This window comes from Scheffersomyces stipitis, chromosome 5 (assembly GCF_000209165.1).
Source record: "Scheffersomyces stipitis CBS 6054 chromosome 5, complete sequence".
Taxonomy (NCBI): domain Eukaryota; kingdom Fungi; phylum Ascomycota; class Pichiomycetes; order Serinales; family Debaryomycetaceae; genus Scheffersomyces; species Scheffersomyces stipitis.
This window is the reverse complement of record NC_009045.1, coordinates 498,881-523,509: the sequence shown is the minus strand read 5'-3', so window position 1 is coordinate 523,509 and position 24,629 is coordinate 498,881. Positions and strand designations below refer to the sequence as shown.

Here is a 24,629-nt window from a genome sequence, read left to right as displayed (position 1 = left end):
CTGAACTACCTGGCATTAGCACCGCTAGCTAAAAATGAATGCCAACGCCTATTTACAGTCATTTGGCTGGACAGAGGGAGAAGCTCTTCAAAAGGGCGGACTCAAAAAGCCAATTTTGGTGAAACACAAGAAAGATACCAAGGGGTTGGGTCATGATACAAAAGATACTGATGTATGGTGGGAAAAGCTCTTTGATGGTCAACTTAAGAGTATGGAAGTCAGCGGAAGTGGAAGTTCCATCTCTATCACACAGAACCAGACTTTGGTTGTAGATCATATGAGAAGAGAAACTTCGGCTCTCTACAAAATGTTTGTGAAAGGTGTAGGGTTGGAAGGTACTGTGGGGAAAACCAGCTACAGCAATGCAAAAGACCATATTGACAGAGACGAGGTAGCGAAAGTGATAGATAAGGCTTTCGGTACTATTTCCAAGGAGGACAAGAAGGAGAAGAAGAAGAAGGACAAGAAGAAGGAGAAAAAGACCAAGAAGGACAAATCAAACAAGGTCGAAAAGAAGGACAATTTAAATAAAAGAGAGAAGACAGGAAAAGTAAGCAAAAAGGACAAGAAAGACAAAATAGACAGAGAAGGAGTTTCAAAAAAGAATGAAAAGAAGGCCACGAAAGAAGACTTGGTTCTGGAGTCAAAGTCTAAGTCCAAGAAGTCGGACAAGAAGGACAAGAAAGAAAAGAAAGAAAAGAGCCCTAAAGAAACCAAGTCAAAGAAACGTAGACTTGATTCTAACGAGAGCGAAGGTTCGAAGAAGCGAAGAAGAGAACTCTGAAATAGTCTTCGCAAACACAGCATGTATAACCCTTGTAGAATAGAATATAGCATAGACATAAGTTCTCCATAATAAAAACACGAAACGGCTTTGTGTCACGTATCATTTTCAATATTTATGGTTGGATTTCTGTATCTACAACTTTCAACTTTGTCAACATTCAGCAATTAAATTCTACCAATTAATATGGAGCGAGCGAAGCCCGCAGGCTTGGTATCGAGTAGCCGAATACATCATCATTTGAAAATGGTACTTCAAGTTTTTGGATACTCCATTGTATTTTTCTACGTTCTTCGATATACCTTCATATACTGGGCTCTATTTGCCATAGGAGGATTCCTATCTCTAGCCATTGTAGGCTATTTTGTGATATTTGTCAAAGTGAGGAAGCCAATTGTGAACAACCCAAAAGTAAAACGGTTCAAGTTCGTAGAACCATCCATCTGGAACTCGCATTCTGATTCTTCAATTGAGAAATTGAACAAACCTATAATTGCCGATTCGTTCTTGGTTTCAGAGACATTGGAGGAGTTTATAGATTTGATTATCAAGGAATTTGTGGATAGCTGGTTCAAACAGGTCTCGAAGGACAGTTCGTTTCAAGACAGTATTAAAGTTGAATTGAAATCCATATTTACTAAGCTTATACTGAGACTAGCTGATATAGACTATGCTAGGTTGCTAGTATCTCAGGTTTTACCCATTGTTAATGAGCATTTCATTTACTTCACTAAAGCGGAAGAGACTGTCAGAGTAAAAGGAACAGTTCCCAAGAGCGAAACCCCTGAGTACCACCTAGCTATAGCTAATCAGTTTGACCGGGGTAGATTGCATCCTGGAGTTACTGTGTCTAATCTTGAAAACAACGATACCAACGAAAAGAATTACTTGAGAAGCAAAATCGCTTCTATACTACCATATCTTCTATCCGAACAAGAAAGATCAAATGAAATCGTGACTTCACTAGTAACAGAAATCGTTGCTTGCACAATATTGACTAGCATTCTACAAATGGTGGGAGAAGGCGATTTTTACAACTTGTTAATCGTCAAGCTTGTTGGTGATAATTTGAAGCATCGAGATCAAGTGAAGCGGTTAAGAGAGGCTTTAAAAGAACACACGGAAATGCTTGCTAAGAAACAGCTGCGAAGAGAAGACGAAGGAACTTCTTCCACTTTTATGATCACAGAAAATACGGATATTCCATCGTTCAAAGAGATGATGTCTAATGTCAATGAAATAGATAGTATACAACAGCTTGATTCTATACGCGACAGTTTGAAAGTACAATTACAAGCTTCACCATCAAATAGAGTCACTAGGAAACTATTGGAGTTGTCATCCGCTATAGATGAAAGAACCCGGAATTTAATTAGCCTAGAAGCGAATCTCATAGGAAATTTGCTGTTATCTGATATTCTTCCCAATCCTCGATTTTTTAAGGTCTTTTCTGAATTCATGAAGGATCAGAATAGGTTGGAAGTATTGCAATTCTGGAAGGAAATAGATTCTTTAAGAGCTCCATTAGAGGAATCTGCTTTGAATGAGGATGGCGAAGTGGACATGTCCGTTTCCTTAGAATTTACATCAACTGATGATATACGGCGAATTCTAGACCATTATTCGCAGGTATATGTAAACTCGGTAAGCAAGGACTTGCTTCAGGATGTTGAAAATCTCAGCAATGAAAGCTCCAGTGAAAGCAAATTAATAAGATATCAAAAAGCTAGAAAGACGATGTTTAAGGTTCAGCAAGCTATATTTAATGAAATGGTTGAAACTGATCTTCCTGCCTTCAAGAAATCAGGTTTCATTTTGAAACTTGGCCATATTTCTTCCTTGAAATCGAAAGCTTCTCCAGATCTTGGCAATATCCAGGCGATTTCCAAAAATGAGAGAGTTAATCCTGAGGTAATTCAAGCTGTGGAGGATGCCTTTACGAAAATTATGAAAGACCCTTCAGAGAACGAAAATAGATTTTCCTATGACCAAAAGATCAACTTGTCATCATCTTCCTTGCCCGAATTTAGTTCGGAAAAACAAGCAATCACAGCAGAAGTGAAGAAAGAATTATTGTTTGGAGACACTTCAAGTTTGTTTGGTTACGATTCCACTGAAGGTCTCAATCTTGGGCTGAACAATAGGAGTTCGAAGCTTTTTGACGATCTCAGCGATGAATCTGGAACAGACACTGACTCAATGACATATGATTCCGATTCCCAAGTTTTGCCAATCGATTCAGAAGAAAGTGGCAATCCTGGTCTGGAAGTATTTTGGGCTGCCCCAGGGAACTTGAATCTCGCGGAGGAAATCCCCAAACTCACTGACCAAATCGAGAAGCTCAATGAGCAGGTTAAGGTTTTAATTCCACTTATCAGGAAAGCAGAACTTACTAATAACATTTCTGAATTAAAAATTTTGACTAAGTCTAAAGTCAGCGTGGAGAGAGAAATAAATTCAAAGGAATTACAGAAACAGCAGTATATCGTTCAAGAAAACGATAATAGTTTATATGGCAAATCAAGAGTGAGCATTCAATCCTATATCAGCGGGTCTGAGAATGGGAAAGAATTCATACTATACATTGTTGAAGTGCAAAAATTTAGCAGCAACGATCCTCTGATTGTCAGAGCTGGTTGGGTTGTTGCTAGAAGATTTAGTCAATTCTTTAAGTTGCATGAATATTTGAAATTGAGGTACCCTCAGGTGTCCAATATCCGATTCCCCAAGAGGACGATGTCTGTGCTTAAGTTTCAACAAAGGCAGCTTGTGGAATTGAGAAAGATTGCACTTGAAGAGTATTTACAGCTCTTGATCCAAATTCCTGAAGTGTGTCTGAATAAGGCGTTCAGATCGTTTCTATCATCAGAGAACTTTACACTTCGGAAGAATCAAACGTTTGAAGATGGGATCACTGGAGATGGAAGTCGCTCCAAGAATAATGTTGAATTGGTAGCCAACAAGTTGTATAATGGAATTTCAACTAGGTTGGTTCCCAATTTCAATACTGTTCCTACGAAGGCAGCTACTGATGTAGCGACTAATGAAGAAATGATGGATAATATCAAGGATATGCAACAGGAATTGAAGTGGTTTGACGAATACGGCAGTTCGAGTAGCAAAGAGGTGTTTGTCAAACCGATCTGTGATTTGCTCATATCGGTATTTCGGCTCAACAATTCAAAGAGTTGGTTAAGAGGGCGAGCATTAGTGTTGATTCTACAACAGTTGTTTGGTACTACAATCGAAAAGAAAACCTACGAACAGGTTGATCTACAGCTAAAAACAGAGGAGAAGATGCTCGACTTGTTGATCAACTTACAGAATATAGTGTTCCCCAATGGCAAGTTCAAGGATCCACCAGTGTTACGTACTCTATATCAGAGATCAACAACCAGACAGGAAGCTCGTGTGCTACTTGGAGTATTTATGAATGAGACATGTTCGAGAATATTCGGTACGTCTAATACCAACTTCGCCTCAACCAAAATATTTTCCATGATCCAGAACGACTTTCTCAACAAGCACTTGATTCTTCAGATCATCGACGAATTGGTGGCAAAAGCATTTCCTGAGCTCACGTAAATAGAAATAATGAGAGAATAGATACAAAAAACAATGAAAGTAGAGACTCTTGAATTTGCAGTCACGTCCGATGAAAGAAGGCTTTGACTGTAGTGCCTACCATCTTGTGTGATCCTACACACACCCATAATTAAAGTCCAAGTTCCAGTGCCGCATTTTTAACTAATAGGGAGAGAAGGATTCGTGGCGATGCAAAAGCCTCCGCATGCTCGCCCCATTAGGAATGTGATTGTGATCTTCGGGAACAATATAATATACTAAGAGAAACCGAGAAATCACCGTAGCTTGATTTTTCAATTTAACATTGGTGCCCTTTTTTTTTATCTTTTGTTAGATTCCTTTTTTCTTCTCGCTTTATCTTCCTTCATTACGCTTTGTATCTTTCCCTATTCCAATGAGCAAAGCCGATCCCAAGAACCCACCCTCTGTGCCTGACGGTTGGGTGGCCAAGTACGACGAGAAATACAAGACATACTTTTATGTTGATCTAGCAACCAAGAAATCGCAATGGGAAGCTCCCAGTGGCACGAAGTTTGCCGGTGACGACGTCCCCCCTCCAGCATACGCACCTCCGGAACTGAGACCAGTAGAGAAGACATCCTCAAGACAATCCCAACAGCTGCAACAACTGCAATACTCGCAACAGCTGAGACCTTCGGGTAACCAAAGGGCTTACGGTGGATACCAGCAAGGCTATCAACAAGGTCCTCCTCAGGGCTACGGTGGGTATCCTCCACAACAAGGCTACCCTCCACAAGGGTATCCTCCACAGCAAGGCTACTACCAACAATATCCTCCACAACAAGGCTACTACCAACAACAGCAACAACCACAACGTCAAAGTAACAAGTTTGGCGCGGGATCCATGGCTATGGGTGTCGGTGGAGGTTTGTTGGGTGGTATGCTTTTGGGTAGTGCCATCAACAACTGGGAAGATCATGAACAAATGGAAGGCTACCAGGATGGCTACCAGGATGGCTACCAGGATGGTGGAAACGACGACTACGGAGGAGGTGACTTTGGAGGAGGTGATTTTGGCGGAGGTGACTTCTGAAGGATAAGTTGTTTGAAAGAATTTGCTTTCTTTCGTTGTGATTGTTCGTTTTTAAACTTCAACACTACACTACACTATACTACACTACTTATTCATTTCTTCATACACTATACTACAATACAGTACACAATAGCTATATTGCCCGATCAGATTCTGGCTGTAAAAACCTACATAGGTACATTGTATACATGCTTAGTAACATCAGAGACTAGAATTGTATTATAGAGTGTAAATCATAATTGCCAAATCTTGTGTATTACAGACATTGGTCCTTATCTATGTAGATCGTCTTGTCACATGACCAAATTCACGCTAAATTCACGTGAGTTTTCATTTGCCAAACAAACCAATGAGAATTGAACATTACAAATTTATCAACTTTTCAATCATCACCTTCTGCTCCAGCACAAACCTCTACATAGCAATGAAATTTACCAGAGTATTGAGAACTGCCGAGGAAGTGTTGGTCAAGGCAGCATCTGGATATCCCACCGGTTTGGCCGGTTTGTACCAGCACCCCAATCCTCGTCCAGCATTGATTGCCCTTTACAACCATACATTGAAGGTTTTGGACCAGAAGTACCCAAAGGAGTCGATCTACAAACAGTCTGTTGAGGCTTTAACAAAAAACAGATTGAAGATTGTCGAAGAAAACGAAATTGTCGAAAACATAGAAAACAAGATTGGAGGTGGTTTGATTGAAGAAATCGTTATACAGGCACATGAAGAGTTGACTTTGGCTCAGGAACTTGCTGAGTTGAAAGTATGGGAGGAATTGGAAGAAAAACCTTTGGAAGACCAATGGGTGTACTTTGGCAAGAAGGTCTAGAGTAGTTAGCATCGACGAAAGTCAACTCAAAGAGAATACACATACATCATATATTTGAATTGAAGAGAAATAGTGTGGATTTGTAGAAATCTAGACAGATGTATGGGATTTGTAAATTTTCGTTTCATCGAAAGTATATTATTTCGTTATAGTCGCTGTTATGGTGAGAGGAGATATGTTGGTAAGAAGAACGTCTTAGTTGCACAGTGTTGAATATTGCACAACGTTCAATGTGGATTAATTGTAAACCATCGTAAATATATAAATGTATAAATATATTCATTAATTCAACTACTGTCTAGTCGCATTATCGCAATAATATATATTCGTATTAGAAACGCTACCGCCGTAGTCTAGATTAGTATTTATAAACACAGGAATGTAACACCAAGTCGTAAGACACGAAATAAAAAAAGGCCGGAAAAAAGGCAGATCATGGGTCCTCGTGGACATGAAGTCATACTCTGGCATCGCCAAAGTCTACATGGCGTTGTTCAATTTGAATTCATATTCATTTTCAGTTGATCAATAGTTCATTTATTATTCAACATCAAAATTCAAGTTTTTCAAGTAATCAGTATAGTTGACTTGAATTATTCATCTAATATTCAATTTTCAGTATTCAATTTCATTTTCAATTCTCTTTTTAGTTCAATTTTGTTCAAATTAGTTTATTCAGTCGATCAACAACAGTTGTTCTTGATACCGCTCTTAGAGCTCAGCGAGACATCAATGCCTCCTGCAGAACCAGAAGTAGTCTGTTCATCTACATGTTTATCTTGGATGATGCCGGCCAATTCGTAGAAGATAGAGTCAACGTTTTCGTTGCTCTTTGCCGAGGCTTCCAAGAAAGGAATGTTCAATTTCAGAGCCAATTCCTGGCCCTGCTCTTTGGAGACTTGTCTGTTAGACTCGTCGTCACATTTGTTGCCTACCAAGAAGATCTGTGCATCTTCATTGGCGTGTTGTGTCACGGTCTGGAACCAGTTGTCCACGTTCTCGAACGATCTGGAGTCGGTCACGTCGTAAATCAAGACAATACCCATGGCTCCACGGTAGTAGGCGGTGGTGATGGTTCTGAAACGCTCTTGGCCAGCAGTGTCCCACACTTGCAACTTGATCTTCTTGCCTTTGCTTTCGATGGTTCTAATCTTGAAGTCGATCCCAATCGTGGTGATGAACGAGGGGTTGAATTTGTCTTCAACAAAACGTAACAACAAACACGACTTTCCTACGCCGGAGTCTCCAACCAACAACAACTTCATGATCATATCATATGATCTCGAGGGGGCAGCTCTGGTACTCATGATGAAACAGTTCTACAAAGAAGGGTACAAACGGGTACGTGGTAACGATAATAAAGGGTATATTTGTCGCACAATCCGGAGATTTGAGATTTGAGATTGCTGAGATTCTTGAAGTGAACCAAAAGTTTCGGTAGCTTTGGAACTTGCAAAACGGGCGCTAGCGACTGTATCGGTAGCGGGTAGGGTCTGGAAGATGGAAGGGTACGGCGTGGATGTTACTGCCGTAGTTGTAGCACTGGTAGCGGAAGAAAAAACAGAACTATTTATTATTAATAGCCTCCATTTATTTGTATGTATATAGTGGAACCTGGCAAACACTCACTGTTTGGGAAAATGGACCAGACTAGGGTCGTGTGCAGGCCAGAAGGACGAGGCTGCTCTCCTGCATGCTTCAGGCTACTCCTTAACTATAGCGGCTGCAAGAGTTTGCCCGAGCCTTAGGGAGATGTTAAGATATACTGTTTATGTGTATAAACACAACTGTGCACTATTCATAAAGTGTACTTGTATATGCTATGGTTGTGTAGTTTTCATATATTGCCTGCAAATTTTATTCAGGACAGATTGAATATGTGTTGCAACTACGTCATTTTTGACATCTCTCTAATTTATTATCTGAAGATATCTTGCATATTATCTGGATAATATACAATTGTTCTTTCTCTGACAGTCTAAATTTGTTTTTCTACACCTGCTATTTACATCGTATGGTTGTCCTAGATCTTGAAATACAACTGCAGAATATATTATTACTATCGTATCACCTACTCTACTCTTCGAATTCTATAGTTAGTTTATATCTCTGTACATTAATGGTCTATACCCTACAAGAATACTTCAGCGTTGATTTCCACAGATGAAGCAGCATAAGGAATCTCAAATGCTGTCATCACCTCTGGGTGCAAAACACCAATGGCACCAATTTCTTGTTCTGCAGCACCTTCGGCGTTTCTAAAGAAAACCTTGGCACCTCTGCCAGGGAAGAAGGTAGGGTTTTCTTTGTCTTCTTCTATCCAGTAGCCTCTGCTCTTGTTTTCCTTGGGGTTTTCTAACCAGGGAGTTCTCATAGTCTGCATTATTTTGCCCAACAAACCTTGCACAAACTCGAAACCAGACGTCTTTCCGGCGTAGATAGCTGACCAGTTACGTTGGTTGTAGGCACCTCTTTCCAACTCTGGGTTCTTCAAAACGATATCGCCGGCCTCAAAGACTCTGATAGGCAAAGAATGCTTTCTGTTCTCCTTTATTGTCTTCAAGATACCTGGCAACAACGTGGTTCTGACTACTTGGTACTCTACGGTCTTGGGGTTTTCCAACTTGACGGCTCTAGTGTTGTCGTCCACAGTTCTCAAAAACTTGAAATTTTCGTCGTGAGAACACAACGTAAGAGGCAACACTTCTAAGTAACCCGATTGTGACGAGGCCAATCTCAAGATGTCAGAGATCTTATTCACTGGTAATGGAGAAGCAACTAAAGACTCACTTTGTGGCTTTGTCTTTGTCAACTTGTTGAAGCCGTAGGCGACAGCAACGTCTTCCATAATGTCACATTGGTGCAAAACGTCTGGTCTGGTGATGGGAATCTCTACGTCAATAAGTCCTTTAGTAGAAGATGGCTTGGCAACAAGAGACATCTTCTTCAACAAGTCACAGATGCCCTGGGCATCGTAGTTCAAACCAGTACATGAATTGATGTATTCAATCTCTGCCTGTGCCAATCTTGGTGTGACATTAGGAGTAATACGTGATTCTCCGTTATGTTCACTTATTACCTGAACAGGTTCAATTTCAAAAGGTGTCTCACAGTAGGCAGAAAACATGGCTACGACCTGGTTAAGAACAATATCCGTTTTGGTTCTGTCAGTTCCTGTAATGTCAATAAAGACGTTCTTGGTGTCCAATGTAATCTTGGAGTGATTCGAGTTGATGATGGGAGGCAAAGAGGCTACGGTTCTGTTGGAGTCCAACATGTAAGGGTATCTGTCGTTGTCTCTGATGATGTGCAAGTACTTGCCAATGTTCTTGTCCTTATCGTAGAACTCCATCAATTGTTTACCGTTAAGTAACTTTTCCTGGTTCAAAGGCACAAAGCTGATATCTTCATGGGTCAAACCTTCATACGTGAAAGGAGCACTCAAAGTGTCCAAGTCGTGAGTACCAATAGCTACAAGTGTTCTGTTACGACAGATGTTCGAGTGCAACTTGTCTTGCAAGGCAATGAAAGACTCATAACGACGCTGGTCAAACTTGATGTTTCTCAAGATGGCTCCAGCAGCATATGGACGAACACCTGCAGTGGTTTCCTTAATAGTCAAAGTAACTATAGGACTCGATGGCTTCAAGGTGTACTTTGGGGCCTCGGCTCTTCCTAAAAACTCATTTAAGGCCTGGGCAATCCCTTCGATACATAACAAGTCGTATCTGTTGGCTGGGACCTCAATCTTCAACTGAGGTCTCTCTCCAGGCTGACAATCGTCAGTGGTGTCTTCGTCAAGTTCCAAACCATATTCGAAGCACAATTCGTCGAACTCCTCAGTGGTGTAACTCTGGCCCAAGAGGTCATAGAGATCTTGCTTGTCAACAGGGATGGTAGGCATGGTGAATGTCGTGTGCTCTCTGTGCTAAGGATAAAGCCTGAAGGTGATTGTCTTCACCGAAGAGAGCTTCACCGTGAGTCTAAGTGAAAAAAAGTTCAACGACCAAGGACTCTGTGTACGCGCGCAAGCGTATTTCTCATACCTGATTGAGTCATCAGTTAAAGAATACTAAAAAGAATTAATCGGGTAAATAGAAATGACCCAGTAGACTCAATGAACTAGTATTAATAGTTTTTTTTGAATACCAGTTAGTTTTTACGTCGTTCAGTATTATTATTTTGGTGCATTGTTTTGGGTGCAAAATGTTTGTCTACGGGTAAGCAATTCCCGTAATATTTTACTTCTTTTACATTTTTCTTTTTAGTATGTTAGAATCTTGCTTCACATTATCACTATGAATCACATATGTGTCTTCCCTACCAAGTGAAGAGGCCTTCAACAACTTGCACTGTCTTTGTTGTACCACTCTATCTTGTTTCTTTCACCATCGGGAAAAGCTAATGGTACTCTATATACAGTCCGTTAACTTTCCTGAAGAGTTACAGTGGCTGCGAAATTCAATTTAGTCCAAGAATCTTCAGTGTACAGGGACTTCTTCACTATATACATCAAGTTTTGTTTTACGGATTTGAAAAAGTGTTTCATCCTTCTGCTTAATGTAAATGCTACCTATGAACAAGTTGGAACTGGTGCTAACTTGTGAAAATACTGAACCTGCTCAAGCTCTACCCCTAATCATTACAATCACATCACGCAAATGAAAATCGTAACCTATTAGATTTGCAATACCAATTAACAAATAATATATCAGTCACCCTAATTCTCGTTCTTGAGCTCTAAGTCCTCGAGGTCTTCGTTTCTCGTGACCTGCGATGGAGATTCTACAACTTCATCTCTCACGTTTTTCAAAGTAGTCTCATCTTCTGCTGCAAGCCTTTCAATGTCGTTCACTTCCAGAAGAAGAGCCTGAACATCAAAAATTGCTTCTCTACCATCTTCTGGTGAGGTCTGCAAATCAGCCGTTTCATCGTATTCTTCTAATGCTGCAGAACTAGATGCTCTCTGGTTAGCCGCTACACCTTGACCCGACGAAGTTGACGTTCTAGCTGATGATGTAGTACCGGATTTTTTGTTTTCGGCCTCGTAGATTTCCCACCAATCCTTTTGCTTAGGCTTGAACCATTTTTTCCAGCCAGTAGGTTTTGCTTGGGACTCCATTTCCAATTTCATTTTAGCTCTAGCTTCATCGAATTCACTGATAAGCTTTCTTGTTCTTTCTTTCTGTTCTGGATCTGGCTCTTCAATTTCGGCAAACTCTTCGCTCAATACCTCCCAGTTAATTTTCTTCAAAATTTTGGGTATGGCAGTTCTGTAAGACATATGACCCTCAACTAATTCAGTACAGTCAATATTTTCTATTCCAAATATGTTCTCGATTGGAGAAAGGCCTGCAACTGTCAGAAGGCCACCTCCTGTAGCTCTGAATAAATATCCAAGAATCCAATCTTTCTTTGAATAACCGTTAATGAAACGACCACTCACCACAGATCTAGCCAATGCTAATTGGTCTGTCTTCACAGCAATTGGATTTCCTAAGATGATGACATCTTCAATAAGTCCAAACCCTCCCCTTTTGGCCAATTCAATGAGACACGAATAGATCAATCTAGCTCCCAATGAGAACCCTACTAATGTAATTGGCCTTACACCCAAATTTCCTGAAATCAAAGTGTCAGCAAGAATCTTGCCTGCCTTCCAGGCTCTATCCAAGGAAACATTCCATGGATTGTCCAATAAATAGGACAATTTCGAAAGAGCCATCGGTAATTGAATTGCAGACATGAGCGCTGCCAAAATTGTTGCTCCCAAAATCTGTTGGATAGAGGTACTTAAGGCTTCACTGGCTAAGATTCCAATTGTTTGTCCCATGGATTGCAACATTTCTGGCTCCCAAAGTAAAGAAAACATATCGCCCATAACAGGATCCACCGTGGAAAATGGAAGTCTCACATCATCTAGCTCACCATTCATCCAACCAGAAACTGTAACAATGAGATTTGTTCTTTTGTTATTATGCAATGGCTTGAGTTCAAAAGTGTGTACCTCTCCTGTTCTTCTAGTACCAGCCTTGTTTCCGACTTTGGCCCCAATGGCAATTCCACTAGTTGTTATAATCACACTTCCACCTACACCAGCTAGGAACCCTGACGTTCCTGTAATACCTACAGTGGTCAAACCAGCTGCTAAACCTGCGCCAATAACTGGTGCCAACAAACCTGCCGAGAGCCCAATGGCAATTCCTCCACCCAACGTAGCCAAACCAATATATGCCAATCGTTTCCTTCTGTTCTTCTTCATTTGTCTGTCTATGAAGGTAGAATCTACTAATTTATCATCTTTATTTTCTATTGTCTTTTCGCCAGACTCCAATTCCAAGCTGTCTATCAACCTTCTTTCAAATTGAAGGATCTCGATCCCTTCGATATTGAGAGTCTTGGCGAATCTTACTAGTAAAGACCGGGAACGGCTATCATAGTAGCCGTCAGATAAGAGCAATAAGAAAAGATCGCATACAACGACCCATCTGAGATCGAAATCAGGCTCCAACTGTAGCGAATCAGCTGGAATATCGGGGCTCTTGTAATTGTTGACTTCTAGAAGACTTATAGAGAGATCTGAAACTTCTAGACCATGCAAACTGAGGTTTTCTATCATTTTCTTCTCGTCCTCAGATACGTCCATATGTTCGTACAATTTGGACATAATGTACAATGTCCAGTTAGCAAAGTGGCGCTGACCCGAACTCAACTGTTTGGCGACTTTTCCGGACGAGTTGATCTGTACCTTTGCCAATTCTGTAGCCATATCTACCATTATCAACTTAGTGATGCCTACATAAGCGAACTTCTGTGAATCTGTCAACATGCTCTTGGTGCTTTGTAATGCTTCATTGCTATCAATATTGTCTTCAGCCTCGTAGTCCAGGTCGTCAGAGTTGTAGTCCAAGTCCGCCTTCTCGTATTCTGCTGACTTTTCCTGTTTCTGACGAGGGTTCTTTCTTTCTCTAAACAAAAAGTCGGTCTTTCTGTCAAGCGCGCCATACTTGTTGACTTGTTCTTCGGTGTTAATCTTAGTGTAACCACGAGAACCGGCTCGATTGTCCAAAGAGTCAAATGTACCAGCAGCAAACTCAAGTTCACCCTTTTCGTTGTAATAGTCGAGGTCCGTGATGGTTTTCATTGATTTCCAATTGGACATTCTCGCTGAAAAGAAGTCGTCACTATCATCTACATCATTTATATTTTCATCTTTCACATCTAAATTTGCATCTTCGATTGCAGTTTCGTCTTTTTTCGCTACCGGCTCATTTTCTTTGTCTTTGAAATTGATATCATCTACTTCAATGGTGACGTCTTCTCCAAGTATATCATCAAGTCCGGGTAGAGAATCTCTAACATTCAAGGGACTTGTTTCAGCAGAACCCAATCTGCTCGTACTTGTCACTCGTTTTTCACTAACAAAACTGTTGAGATCTTCAGAAGTTCCAGTACCGTTTCCATATCTGTTGCTGTATGGTCCATTCATGTGACTTAAATCAAACTCTACATAGCTGTTTTCTGGAGAAAGATGGTTAGGAGAATTCAACTCATCGTCGTTATTGTGATTGCTACTTCCGGATGGAGATCCCACAGGTAAAGAGTAGGGTAAATTTGGTAAGGCTCCTACTCCGGTTCTGCTGGAGTACTTCTCTCCCTTGGAATAGTTGCTAATATGGAAGTCAGGCACAGCTGCTTCGAAACCGCCGGAACTGGGCGGATACATGGCCGGAATTGAGAAAACGCTAAGTCTAGCCGTTGATTTGCGGTTTCCAACACTTAAACAAAGCAATGGGAAAGATTAATAGTGAATAGAGACCAGCAAAGAGAACTGCCGTATTCTTAAGCTCTCATATGGATTCATCTCATGTACTCGGTTAGATGTAGATTCGCTTGATTTGTTTGTGTAGGTCACGTGCTTGAACTCCTCGCCGCGCGCTTTTGGAGTTTGACAGGAGACGTAGATTGGTCTAGACACTAATTCCAAGTCAAGCCTTGGTAACCTAATACACCATGATGGCAATCAGTTGCGTATATTAAGAGAGGATACAATGAGATAAAAATGTATGGTATAAATTCTATGGATCTTAAAAGAACTAAAGAAGAAAAGAAAAATGGACAAATGTTCCGTGCCCTTTTTGCGAAGAAAACTTGGACTATAAATTCATGGAATTCATTTAAATAATGAACAATCATAAAAAAGTCTACCTTGAAAAGTAAAGCCCAACAATATCAAATAGCAATTTGTGGCAACTCATGAATTTTAATTGCCATTAATTGTGCTTTTGCTTTTAAGTAAAATTGGCGTCATAAATTGGATATGCTATCTTTGATCTGTTTGCATGATATATTTTTCGCAGCAATTACTCTCTAAAACTTGCCTATTACAGAAACGAAACGAATGAATTGCCATAATCTTCAGTACAATTATTCCTTCTATTTTTTTTCCGCTTGTACAACTGAAGAATGCTCTTGAAAGGCATACCAGTTTGCCTTCATTGCTATAAAAAGGGTTAAAACCACATTGTGTAGAATGTTTCAGCTACAAATATATGCTCAAGATGATGTCTGAATTCTGCGAATACTCACTTGCCAATTCATTATCACCTCAGTCATTCATTAAATACAGCAAATGGCATGATAATGCTTGCGATGAGACTTTCGAGTACTATCGGGAAGTCTCAAACCAACCTAAAACACTTCGAATCATTCGTTTTGACTATGACAACTACTACATTAGCCATATTGATCTTTATACTATTGTTGAAGCAAGTTTAATAGTCGATAACCAAATTGAAACCTATCCCAGGAACGCCTCTGGCAGACATGACTTTGCACTCTATGCAAAATCCAAATTTGGACAAATTTTAACTCCAAGATCTTTGAATGCGTTCGACTTATGGATGGAACACAGAAGTGAAGAATTTAGAAATTGCTATAACTGCTTTGAAGTTCAGCTTTCGTTCTATGGCGAGGCATTGAAGTTTGTTCATTTCAAGCATGTTTCACAGGAACACATCTACTTAGATTGTGAACATGATCAAGAAAGATGGTTCTATAATACTCAAGAACAGTTTTATCTCCGAAGAAAGAAAAATGCAGATAAGGAGAAAGAGTTTTTGCACCGCTTGGTTCAGAGGTTCATAAGTAGTTTATAGGAATCGTATGTATGACCCTATTTCTCGTGTGCTTTGAGTTTTACTTGGACTCCAAAGTAAAATGTAAGCGAAAACGAAGCAAACGATGTATATCCCATTGTAGTACACGAAGGTGTCTAGAAGAAGTGTACCACAACGGTCAATAGTAAGTCTTGCCTAGGAGGATGTTTTTGGGTGCAAAACGAAAAGAAAAAAAATCTGCCGCAAACATGACACAAAAATTCTGTGATAGACAAAAGGAAATAGCTCAAATTCTCTCAGCATTCATGACATGAATGTGATTGAATAATTCGATGATGCTTTGAATCTAAATAGGCATTCAAGTAGAATAAAAAAGTTGTATCAAACTTGAATAGCCTACTAACAAAAATATATAGGAAAAGAAAACTACATTATCTACCAATGGCTACAAGATGTCTGCAACATGGTTTTACTCAATTCGTCAACGGCCAATATGACCTTCGCAGAGTCCAGGAATATGTTGCTACGAACCATCCGGTCGAGCTACAACTTCTGAAGAAGGTTTCCCAACTCCAAAAGTGAGCTCAAGACCGATCCGCTCACTCTACAATCTGTCGACGGAGCTGCTCTGCCCAACTGTCCGAAAACTTCTAAGGGCCGTCTCAACAATGTAAAACCACTGCCGCCTAGTACTAACCAATCGCCTCCGCTCAACCTCCGAAGAAGGACCAGTGCGATGGAAAAGAACGTCATAACAGCAACAATAGCTGTTAACTAAATAACTTATTACAAGGCAAGAATTGACCCAAAACTTGAGCTTGCTTCTCGAGCGCCGAACTGCTACGGAAAACCACTACAACACAACCAGAACAACCGCAAGCGGTTTAGTTCCGGTCACACTGAGGGCCCACCGTAACACAGATTGATGAAATTAGTTAAAGAAGAAAAGAAGAATATACAGAAATTTTTTTCACGTCGCACTTATAACAAAAAGTCTACAGCTCGAAAAAAATTATTATTTGAAAAACTCAACTGATGGGTGTTACCCGGCGCGCAACCGATTGCAAATTTAGTTAGCAAACATAGGAAGACCTAATCGAGTATATTGTGGAGTGATGGGACCAGCCTATATTCTCCAGCAATGAGTCGAAGAGCCGTCAGATACGCTTCCAGACATGGAGCTGATATTACCAGAGAGTCTGTAGAGTTGCCGTCTAATGTAGCAGAAGAGGAAATTGAAAACTCGTCTACTTCTGCTAACATTTTTCCATTCACAACTGACAAAGCTCTTGAGCCATCGAAAACGATTCATCTTTTTAAACTGTGTCTAGAAAGCATTTTGGAAGCACCAGATCTTCAGGAAATGATCCAAGTAGTCAAGCGGGACTTATATAACAGAGATTATCTTGCTGCTTTTGGCAGTGATGACAACAGGTTTGCCTATGTTTCGCGATGGACTCCAGCCAGAGCTCTTTCATACTCTTCCCTATTTTCTTCTTTGCACGAGTTTCAGAGTCTGTTGGATGATCCCGAAAAAGAGGTCAAGGCTCTTTGTATAGGTGGAGGTGCTTCTTCCGAATTGGTGGCTTTGGCATCGGTCTTCTGTCGTTCCAAAGAGTACAATTCCAAGTCTAATTCCAGCTTGTCTATAGACATCATTGATATAGCAGATTGGTCTAAAGTCGTGCTGACATTGACAACATATATAAAGAAAAACTGGATCTACAACCCTGACAAATTCAGTACTAATTTCATATTTGGTGATGTTCTTGACCAGAATGCAAACCATGGAATCAACTACAACCAATTAGATCTCATCACTTTACTCTTTACAACCAATGAGCTTTTTGCTGAGAAAAGGCCAGAGACCATCAAGCTTCTTCAGCTTCTAAACAGACAGTGTAAACAAGGAAGTCTCCTCTTAATAGCAGAAAGTGCTGGATCCTACTCCAATGTAATGGTGGGCTCGAAGAAGTTCCCCGTTCAGTTCTTGGTGGACATGATTCTTGTAGGCAAACAAGGTGCCAATGACGGAGACTGGGAAATTGTGGAACAGAACGAAAGCTGCTGGTACAGAATCAATCAGAAGGAGGTAGAATACCCTATGAAGTTAGAGAATATGAGATTCTTTTATCGACTTTATAGAAAGAAGTAGATATTTACGAACCCTTGAATTTACTATCTATATCCATTGGACTATTATATTTTAATCTACCAACTTAAATCTTCAATTTGCTGATTTGATCTTCTAATTCTTCTTCTTTTGTTTCTGCTGCCGGAGACATCTTTTCTATTACCTCCTTTATTTCCTCGGTGATCTCTTCAGCTAGTTCTGCCGCTGTTTCCTTATTCTTGGAATACTTCTTCGTAGCCTCTTCAATGTAGGCATCAAGTTCATCCTTCCAGTTCAAGAGTTCACACAACTTTTCAGCTACATAGTCGCAATCGTGTAGAAGTACTAAATCTGACCGTCTTTTACCAGCTTTGAAGTCACCTACGTTCTCCTTGTTAACCAAAACTCTCAACGTTTTCTTGCCTACTTCTGCAGGTAAAGAAGCAAATGGGTATACAGTCAAAGACGTTCCAGCTACTAATGCTACTTCTACTTCGTCGGAGTCTTCATCCCATAAGTCAAAAAACCTTGAAGGCAAGCCTTCGCCAAAGAAAACAATATCTGGTTTCACATATCCCTTACATGCTGAACATGTAGGAATACCTTCGTTCTTATCCTTATTGTTCATGTGCTCTATCAACGTCTCGGTAGACATCTCTTCTGAACAGTCTATGCAATGATTGCGCGCGAAAGACCCATGCGCTTCTACAATGTATTCATCCTCTACACCTGCTAGTCTTTCCAATGTATCAATATTCTGAGTGTAGACTCTTTTCAACAACTTCTTGTCCTGAACCAATTTTACGAAGTAGTGGAATTTGGTGGGAGCAAATTTGCCAGGATACAATTCTTGGGTCAAAGTATAAAAAGCCTTTGGATTCTCTCTAAAGTAGTCGATATCAAAAACTGCCTCCGCATACGGCAAATCGAGTTTTGCCAAATTGGCATAGAGTCCTGTCTTCGGAGATCTGAAATCTGGAATCCCTGCACTGGTAGAAACTCCAGCACCATTGAAAAACGTGATCTTTTTGCCCGATTGGATGGCATCTACGAGCGGTCGGAGCTTCTTTTCAAGGTCCGCAGACATTTTGAGAAAGCAAAATGGAACGATATTGGAGAATAGAAAAGTAAGTTTCAAAAACTCTATAAGACTAAGAAACTATAAGGCTTCAGATATGGGGATTTGGATACCTGCAGGAAATCAATATGCAACTGTATGTGGCATAAATTTCCAGATGAATCGCTTCGAATTGAAAGGAGTATATACAGTCCTAGAATTTAGATCCATACAACTAGCGATTTCCTTTTGGATATTCTTACTTTCAAGTACAAAAGAGAAGTTACTAAGTAAATTGAATATAAAAAAACTGTGTTCACGGAGTTAGTTGGTATATCTCGGAAGTCCCCACATTTTTCTTTTCTGGATAAAGCCAGTATCTCTTTATGGGCTTTCTGAGAATTTACCTGTATAATGTCGTCATGATTATGAGTCGTGTGATCTCAATCACCTGACGATACATCAACATTTTTCACTTTCCTCAGAAGATAGCAGGAAGCAAGATTAGTCATTAGAAGGAATAAAGTGGAAAAGCTTGCAGAAACATGAAGGTAAGTTTCTTAGATCTCTCTTGAGCTAATTGGTTAAATTTCTTTTACTAACATTTTGTTCAGCAAAGAATCACCGGTCTAGACCTCCAGATCATCACCCGTGAATTGGTAGCTTCTATAGCAAACTACAGATTACAGAATATTTACAACCTTGCAGGCTCAAATAGACAGTATGTGTTGAAGTTCTCTGTTCCAGACTCTAAGAAGATCGTAGTTTTAGACTGCGGAAATCGTGTTCATTTAACCGATTTTGATCGTCCTACCACGCCAGCTCCTTCCAATTTTGTTAGCAAGTTGAGAAAGCACTTGAAGACAAGAAGATTGTCAGGTATCAAACAGGTTGGAAATGACAGAGTGCTTGTATTAGAGTTCAGCGATGGATTGTTCTACTTGGTGTTGGAATTTTTCAGTGCTGGAAACGTTTTGCTCTTGGATGACAACTTGAAGATACTCTCGTTGCAGAGAAATGTAAAAGAAAAAGGCGAAAACGACAAATATGCCGTAAACGAAATCTACAAAATGTTTGACAAGTCTCTTTTTAGTGAAGACTTCAAATACGAGAAGCGTGATTACAATGTAGACGAAATCAAAGCTTGGATTAAAGAGCAGAGAATCAAGGTAGAAAACCAACTGCAAGAGCCATCTTCAGGTAAAAAGAGTAAAGTATTTTCCATTCACAAGTTGCTCTTTGTAAATGTTAGTCATTTATCTAGTGATTTGATTTTAAAAAATTTGCAGAATGCTGGCATAAGTGGCTCGTCTAGCTGTTTCGAGTTTGCAGAAGACAATGAGAAACTATCCACGATTGTCGGTGCCTTGGATAAGTCTGAACAGGAGTACATTTCATTTATCTCTGCTGGGGACAACGAGCAAACTAATGGATTTATTGTATCCAAAAAGAATCCTTTGTACAATCCTTCTGAAGAGCATAGTGACAATGACCTCGAATATGTCTATGACGAGTTTCATCCCTTCAAGCCTTTCAAGAAGAATTTAGAAGGATATAAGTTCACTGAAATAGAAGGTTACAATAAGACTTTGGATACATTCTTTTCTGCTCTTGAATCTACCAAATTTGCATTAAAGATCGAACAACAGAAGCAGAATGCCAATAAAAGATTGGAAAACGCTCGTAGTGAAAGAAACAAACAGATACAGTCCTTGATCCAACAGCAGGAGACAAACTCCAAGAAAGGGGATACTATCATTTATCATGCTGATTTAGTAGCATCGTGTATTTCAGCCATACAGAAAATGCTAGACAAGCAAATGGATTGGGGTAACATAGAAGCCATTGTCAAACATGAGCAAAGTAGTGGCAACGAGATTATGTCTACAATCAAGTTGCCTCTCAATCTTAACGAGAACAAAATTAACTTGGTATTGCCAGATCCGGAACATATTTCATATTCCGAAGATGATAATTCTGACAATTCTGATAGCGATTCTGAATCGGATTCGCAGTCGGAGTCGGAGTCTGAATCTGAGTCCGAATCAGAATCAGAAAGCGAAAATGATTCAGATAGCGATTCCGATTTGGAGATGACTCGTAAGAAGGCAAAATCTCCAAGAGAATCTTCCAAAGAAAAAAAGAAGAAGGTTCCACATACCCTTTCCGTTTGGATTGATTTGTCTTTGTCGCCTTATGCCAATGCAAGATTGTATTTCGAAAGCAAGAAGAGTGCTGAAAGCAAGAAAGAAAAGGTGGAGAAGAATACTGAAATGGCTCTTAAGAATGCTGAAAGAAAGATCAAACAAGATTTGGCTCATAACTTGAAAAATGAACACGACACTTTGAAACAGTTGAGACCAAAGTATTGGTTTGAGAAGTTCTACTGGTTTGTTTCTAGTGAAGGCTATTTATGTTTGGCAGGGAGAGACCCTTCTCAAACTGATATGATTTACTACAGATTCTTCAATGACAATGACTTCTTTGTGTCAGCTGAGATGGAAGGCTCCTTGAAGGTGTTCGTCAAGAATCCTTTCAAGGGTGAAAGTGTTCCTCCATATACTTTGATGCAAGCCGGTAACTTCGCCAAGTCTACATCCACTGCTTGGAGCGGAAAGGTGTCTACATCTGCTTGGGTATTACATGGGTCTGATGTGTCCAAGAAAGATTTCGATGGCTCATTATTAGCAGGTGGTGAGTTTAACTATAAGTCAAAGAAAGAGTTCTTACCACCAACTCAATTGACTATGGGATTTGGTCTCTACTTATTGGGTGACGAAGAAACTGCTCAAAAGTATACAAAACTCAGAGTTAATAAAGAAGTGGAGCACGGTTTTAAGGTCGTAATGGATAACAAGAAGAAAGACTTGGAAGACTTGATCAAGCAGTTGGAAACTTCTGAACTAGGAGAAGACAATTTAGAAGGTGCAGCTGTAGAAAATGATGAAAAAACAGAAACAGCTAAAGATAATAAAAACGGTAGCCTGGAGCCAGAAGAGTCAAATGAAAGTGACGACATTGTTTCAATTCAGTCTTCTGTAAGTGAAGCAGGCAAAAATAATTCTACCAGAGTGAGAGGGAAGAAAGCAAAATTGAAGAAAATGGCACAAAAATATGCGGATCAAGATGAAGAAGAAAGAAGATTGAGAATGACTGCATTAGGAACTTTGCACCAAGTCGAGCAGCAGCAAAAGGAGAAAGAAATCGAACTTCAGAAAGCTGCTGAAAAAGAAAAGGAAAAGTACCGAGAATCGGCAGCTGTCCAAAGGCGCAAGAAAGAACAACAAAGAGAATTGCAACGTTACTTGGAAGATGAAAACGAAGACGAAGCTAGTGCAATGAATTATCTTGAGATCTTGGATTCTTTCCTTGCTAAGCCACAACCAAACGATAAATTTTCCGCCATTGTCCCCGTATTTGGACCATGGTCCGCATTGCAGAAATTAAAATACAAAGTCAAGATTCAACCCGGTTCAGGAAAGAAAGGGAAGTGTATCAACGACTCGATGCATTACTTCACCACCCGTAAAGAGGATAGCACTAGTACAGATACCGATTTGGACTGGCCAGCCGAAAGACAATTGATCAATGAGAGCAAGCCCAACGACTTGTTGGGAGTCTTTACGGTCGGAAAAGTCAAGTTGGTACTTCCTGGTGGACAGGACAGTAACAATAAGATGAAGGCTTCCAAAAAGCCGGCCAAAAAAGGTGGGAAAAAGAAGTAGTTGTAATCTTCGATGGAACGATGATGACATGAGTAGCTATAGACATTTGGCTTATAAACAAAGACAGGTTTCGTAAATAGACTTAATACATCACAGAATCGAATCTCTAGACCACAACTCTAAATGCCAACCCTGTTTAAGGAGTAATAGACTTGCCCACGAGGATCATAACCACTATATTGATGAAATGTAGAGAATAGGAGCAAATACCTTCCGAATACAGACTTTTCCGCCATGCCTTGGAACCGTAAGGTGTTCAGAACTTCCTTGGGTGGCCGTATGCGCATGTAATTGTCGAGTTACATTTCCGTTTGCTTGATTGCAAAATTCTCTTCCAACACCGTTTCGACTTTCTATTCTTAAGGGGTATTGCATCTGACAGACTAAATAGCTGCATGTATCCCCATTGAGAAACGGTAAGTATACTTAGAATCATTTTCGCATACAGGAATAATCACTTGCTTCCAAAAATATGGAATTTTACTATTGTGAGATACAAGCAATAATACCGTTTACACACAAATTGTATACTGTAGATATTTGCTATTTTCCCAATCGTGGTTGGTTATATACGACGTGCAGCCCAAGTCTTTTGGGTTGTTTCCTTTCTTTGGCTATAAATACCAAGTGCAATTCCCTGTTCAAGTGGAATTAATGATGAATTGAATCAAAAAGTTTCAATTGCCCACTTACCCCAATATAGCGCTCGTTTCCGAATACAATGGTGTCTATTTCTAAGCTTCTTTACTCCGGTCTCGTATTTGCGCCTCAGAACCAATTCAGCGATGTCGCTTCTCCGGAGTTGGCTTCGAAGCAACAATTCAATATCGTTAAATACTTGGCTGCTGCTGGTCCATATATTCAAGGTCCTGGTTTTGGTATTTCTACTGACACTCCCGATCAATGTACTGTTGAGCTGGTGCAATTGTACATGAGACACGGTGAAAGATTCCCTGGTTTGTCTGTCGGACAGAGTCACAAGGCTGTTGTCGATAAGCTTCAATCGTACAAGGGTACATTCAAAGGAGACTTAGCTTTTCTTAACGAATACGAATACTACGTTCCAAACGAAGACTTGTATGAGTACGAAAACACTCCCATTAACTCCCCAGGTCCATATACTGGTTACGACAATGCTGTAAAAGCTGGTTCCGGATTCAGAGCCAAGTACAACGACTTGTTCGATGCCGACGAGAAGCTCCCATTGTTCATTGCTGCCTCAGCCAGAGTTCAGCAGACAGCTGAATTCTTTGCTGAAGGTTTCCTCGGCAGCGCATTCTCCAATGACACTATCAACAGAGTTGTTGTGAATGAAGACAAGTCATTTGGCCTTAACTCATTGGTTCCACGTTGGGGCTGTCCAGCCTATAATGGTAGTGCCCATGCTGCCGATGTGGCCAAGTTTCCAAATACTTACCTAAACAACATTGTCGACAGATTCACCACTGCTAACCCTGGCTTGAACGTCACTGCTTCGGATGTCAACCAGTTGTTCGCTATATGTGCGTATGAAATGGACTGCAAGGGGTACTCTCCATTCTGTGGTATTTTTACTCAAGATGAATACGTTACCTATGGCTACGCTAACGACTTAAACTTCTACTACTCCTCTGGTCCAGGTGGTGATCACTCTGTCCACGCAGGTTCCGTCCAGTTGAATGCCACTTTGGCCTTGTTGAAGGATGACAGCAGCAAGAATAAGATCTGGTTGACCTTCACACACGATACCGATATTGAACTATTCTCCAGTGCATTGGGATTGTTCGACACTGTTGAGCCATTGCCTTTTGACAGAGTCAGACTTACAGACACCTACCACCACGTTGATATTACCCCAATGGGTGGTCGCTTCGTCACCGAAAAATTAGCCTGCGGAAACGAAACCTATGTCAGATTCATCGTTAACGACGCCGTTGTTCCTGTCAAGAACTGTGCTGATGGTCCAGGCTTTTCTTGTAGTCTTGACAACTTCGAAAAGTACGTCAACAGCAGGATCGGTGACATCGACATCGTCAAGGACTGTAAAGTACCCGAAGGAGTACCAACTGAGTTGACTTTCTACTGGGACTACACAGAAGTTAACTACAACGCTACTGCTCAACGTATCGTCGCCTAGGGCAATCACCCCTGAGCAATGTGTACATATATTTGTTCATAGAATTTTCGTCCGTTATTTAGCTTTGCTTTTTTGCAATTTATTACCCAAAAATATTATATCCAATTGCAGTGAAAAATAATCTTACATGTGCTTGAATGCATATGCTTACCAAAACCAAAAAAGAAGCGTATCTCGGTTAAATTCTCTGTGTACCTTAACCGTTGCGGAAATTGATACAGGCCTAATATTGACACCACGTTTCGAA

General features: G+C 40.3%; 13 protein-coding genes across 13 annotated transcripts; 8 read left to right on the top strand and 5 right to left on the bottom strand. All coding sequences in view use genetic code 12, as the record gives it.

Moving 5' to 3' along the window:
- Positions 1 to 34: 34 nt before the first annotated feature.
- PICST_32035 (hypothetical protein) lies at positions 35 to 784 on the top strand (the record flags this gene model as incomplete). Its single annotated transcript, XM_001385079.1, has 1 exon — positions 35 to 784. One exon carries the CDS (start codon positions 35 to 37, stop codon positions 782 to 784), a length of 750 nt encoding a protein of 249 aa, XP_001385116.2.
- A 246-nt stretch (positions 785 to 1,030) lies between these two features.
- MDM1 (intermediate filament protein) lies at positions 1,031 to 4,369 on the top strand (the record flags this gene model as incomplete). Its single annotated transcript, XM_001385078.1, is given in 5 exon segments — positions 1,031 to 2,030; positions 2,169 to 2,591; positions 2,646 to 2,787; positions 2,815 to 2,859; positions 2,878 to 4,369. The coding sequence occupies 5 exon segments, from the start codon at positions 1,031 to 1,033 to the stop codon at positions 4,367 to 4,369; spliced, it is 3,102 nt and encodes a 1,033-aa protein (XP_001385115.2).
- Positions 4,370 to 4,763: 394 nt separating this feature from the next.
- Positions 4,764 to 5,423, top strand: WWM1 (WW domain containing protein interacting with Metacaspase (MCA1); the record flags this gene model as incomplete). The annotated part of the gene is made up of 1 exon (XM_001385077.1): positions 4,764 to 5,423. The coding sequence occupies one exon, from the start codon at positions 4,764 to 4,766 to the stop codon at positions 5,421 to 5,423; it is 660 nt and encodes a 219-aa protein (XP_001385114.2).
- Positions 5,424 to 5,847: 424 nt separating this feature from the next.
- On the top strand, positions 5,848 to 6,252 carry NUFM (NADH-ubiquinone oxidoreductase; the record flags this gene model as incomplete). Its single annotated transcript, XM_001385076.1, has 1 exon — positions 5,848 to 6,252. One exon carries the CDS (start codon positions 5,848 to 5,850, stop codon positions 6,250 to 6,252), a length of 405 nt encoding a protein of 134 aa, XP_001385113.1.
- Positions 6,253 to 6,747: 495 nt separating this feature from the next.
- On the bottom strand, positions 6,748 to 7,559 carry SEC4 (GTP-binding protein; the record flags this gene model as incomplete). The annotated part of the gene is made up of 1 exon (XM_001384725.1): positions 6,748 to 7,559. One exon carries the CDS (start codon positions 7,557 to 7,559, stop codon positions 6,936 to 6,938), a length of 624 nt encoding a protein of 207 aa, XP_001384762.2. The 3' UTR covers positions 6,748 to 6,935.
- A 791-nt stretch (positions 7,560 to 8,350) lies between these two features.
- SYF2 (henylalanyl-tRNA synthetase beta chain (Phenylalanine--tRNA ligase beta chain) (PheRS)) lies at positions 8,351 to 10,168 on the bottom strand. Its single transcript, XM_001384724.1, has one exon. The coding sequence runs from the start codon at positions 10,154 to 10,156 to the stop codon at positions 8,384 to 8,386; it is 1,773 nt and encodes a 590-aa protein (XP_001384761.1). The 5' UTR covers positions 10,157 to 10,168; the 3' UTR covers positions 8,351 to 8,383.
- An 879-nt stretch (positions 10,169 to 11,047) lies between these two features.
- Positions 11,048 to 13,414, bottom strand: PICST_60438 (conserved hypothetical protein; the record flags this gene model as incomplete). Its single annotated transcript, XM_001384723.1, has 2 exons — positions 11,048 to 11,139; positions 11,209 to 13,414. Coding segments are annotated over 2 exons (2,298 nt in total), but the record flags the coding sequence as incomplete, so codon positions are not given.
- A 102-nt stretch (positions 13,415 to 13,516) lies between these two features.
- PICST_32028 (predicted protein) lies at positions 13,517 to 13,978 on the bottom strand (the record flags this gene model as incomplete). The annotated part of the gene is made up of 1 exon (XM_001384722.1): positions 13,517 to 13,978. A coding segment is annotated over one exon (462 nt), but the record flags the coding sequence as incomplete, so codon positions are not given.
- Positions 13,979 to 14,816: 838 nt separating this feature from the next.
- Positions 14,817 to 15,410, top strand: PICST_32027 (predicted protein; the record flags this gene model as incomplete). Its single annotated transcript, XM_001385075.1, has 1 exon — positions 14,817 to 15,410. One exon carries the CDS (start codon positions 14,817 to 14,819, stop codon positions 15,408 to 15,410), a length of 594 nt encoding a protein of 197 aa, XP_001385112.1.
- A 1,198-nt stretch (positions 15,411 to 16,608) lies between these two features.
- PICST_60045 (conserved hypothetical protein) lies at positions 16,609 to 17,526 on the top strand (the record flags this gene model as incomplete). The annotated part of the gene is made up of 1 exon (XM_001385074.1): positions 16,609 to 17,526. A coding segment is annotated over one exon (918 nt), but the record flags the coding sequence as incomplete, so codon positions are not given.
- A 64-nt stretch (positions 17,527 to 17,590) lies between these two features.
- On the bottom strand, positions 17,591 to 18,571 carry HST2 (putative histone deacetylase-like protein; the record flags this gene model as incomplete). Its single annotated transcript, XM_001384721.1, has 1 exon — positions 17,591 to 18,571. The coding sequence occupies one exon, from the start codon at positions 18,569 to 18,571 to the stop codon at positions 17,591 to 17,593; it is 981 nt and encodes a 326-aa protein (XP_001384758.1).
- Positions 18,572 to 19,086: 515 nt separating this feature from the next.
- On the top strand, positions 19,087 to 22,266 carry SDCG1 (conserved hypothetical protein Predicted RNA-binding protein; the record flags this gene model as incomplete). Its single annotated transcript, XM_001385073.1, has 2 exons — positions 19,087 to 19,092; positions 19,156 to 22,266. 2 exons carry the CDS (start codon positions 19,087 to 19,089, stop codon positions 22,264 to 22,266), a joined length of 3,117 nt encoding a protein of 1,038 aa, XP_001385110.2.
- A 721-nt stretch (positions 22,267 to 22,987) lies between these two features.
- On the top strand, positions 22,988 to 24,382 carry PHO12 (acid phosphatase; the record flags this gene model as incomplete). The annotated part of the gene is made up of 1 exon (XM_001385072.1): positions 22,988 to 24,382. One exon carries the CDS (start codon positions 22,988 to 22,990, stop codon positions 24,380 to 24,382), a length of 1,395 nt encoding a protein of 464 aa, XP_001385109.2.
- Between the last annotated feature and the right edge of the window lie 247 nt (positions 24,383 to 24,629).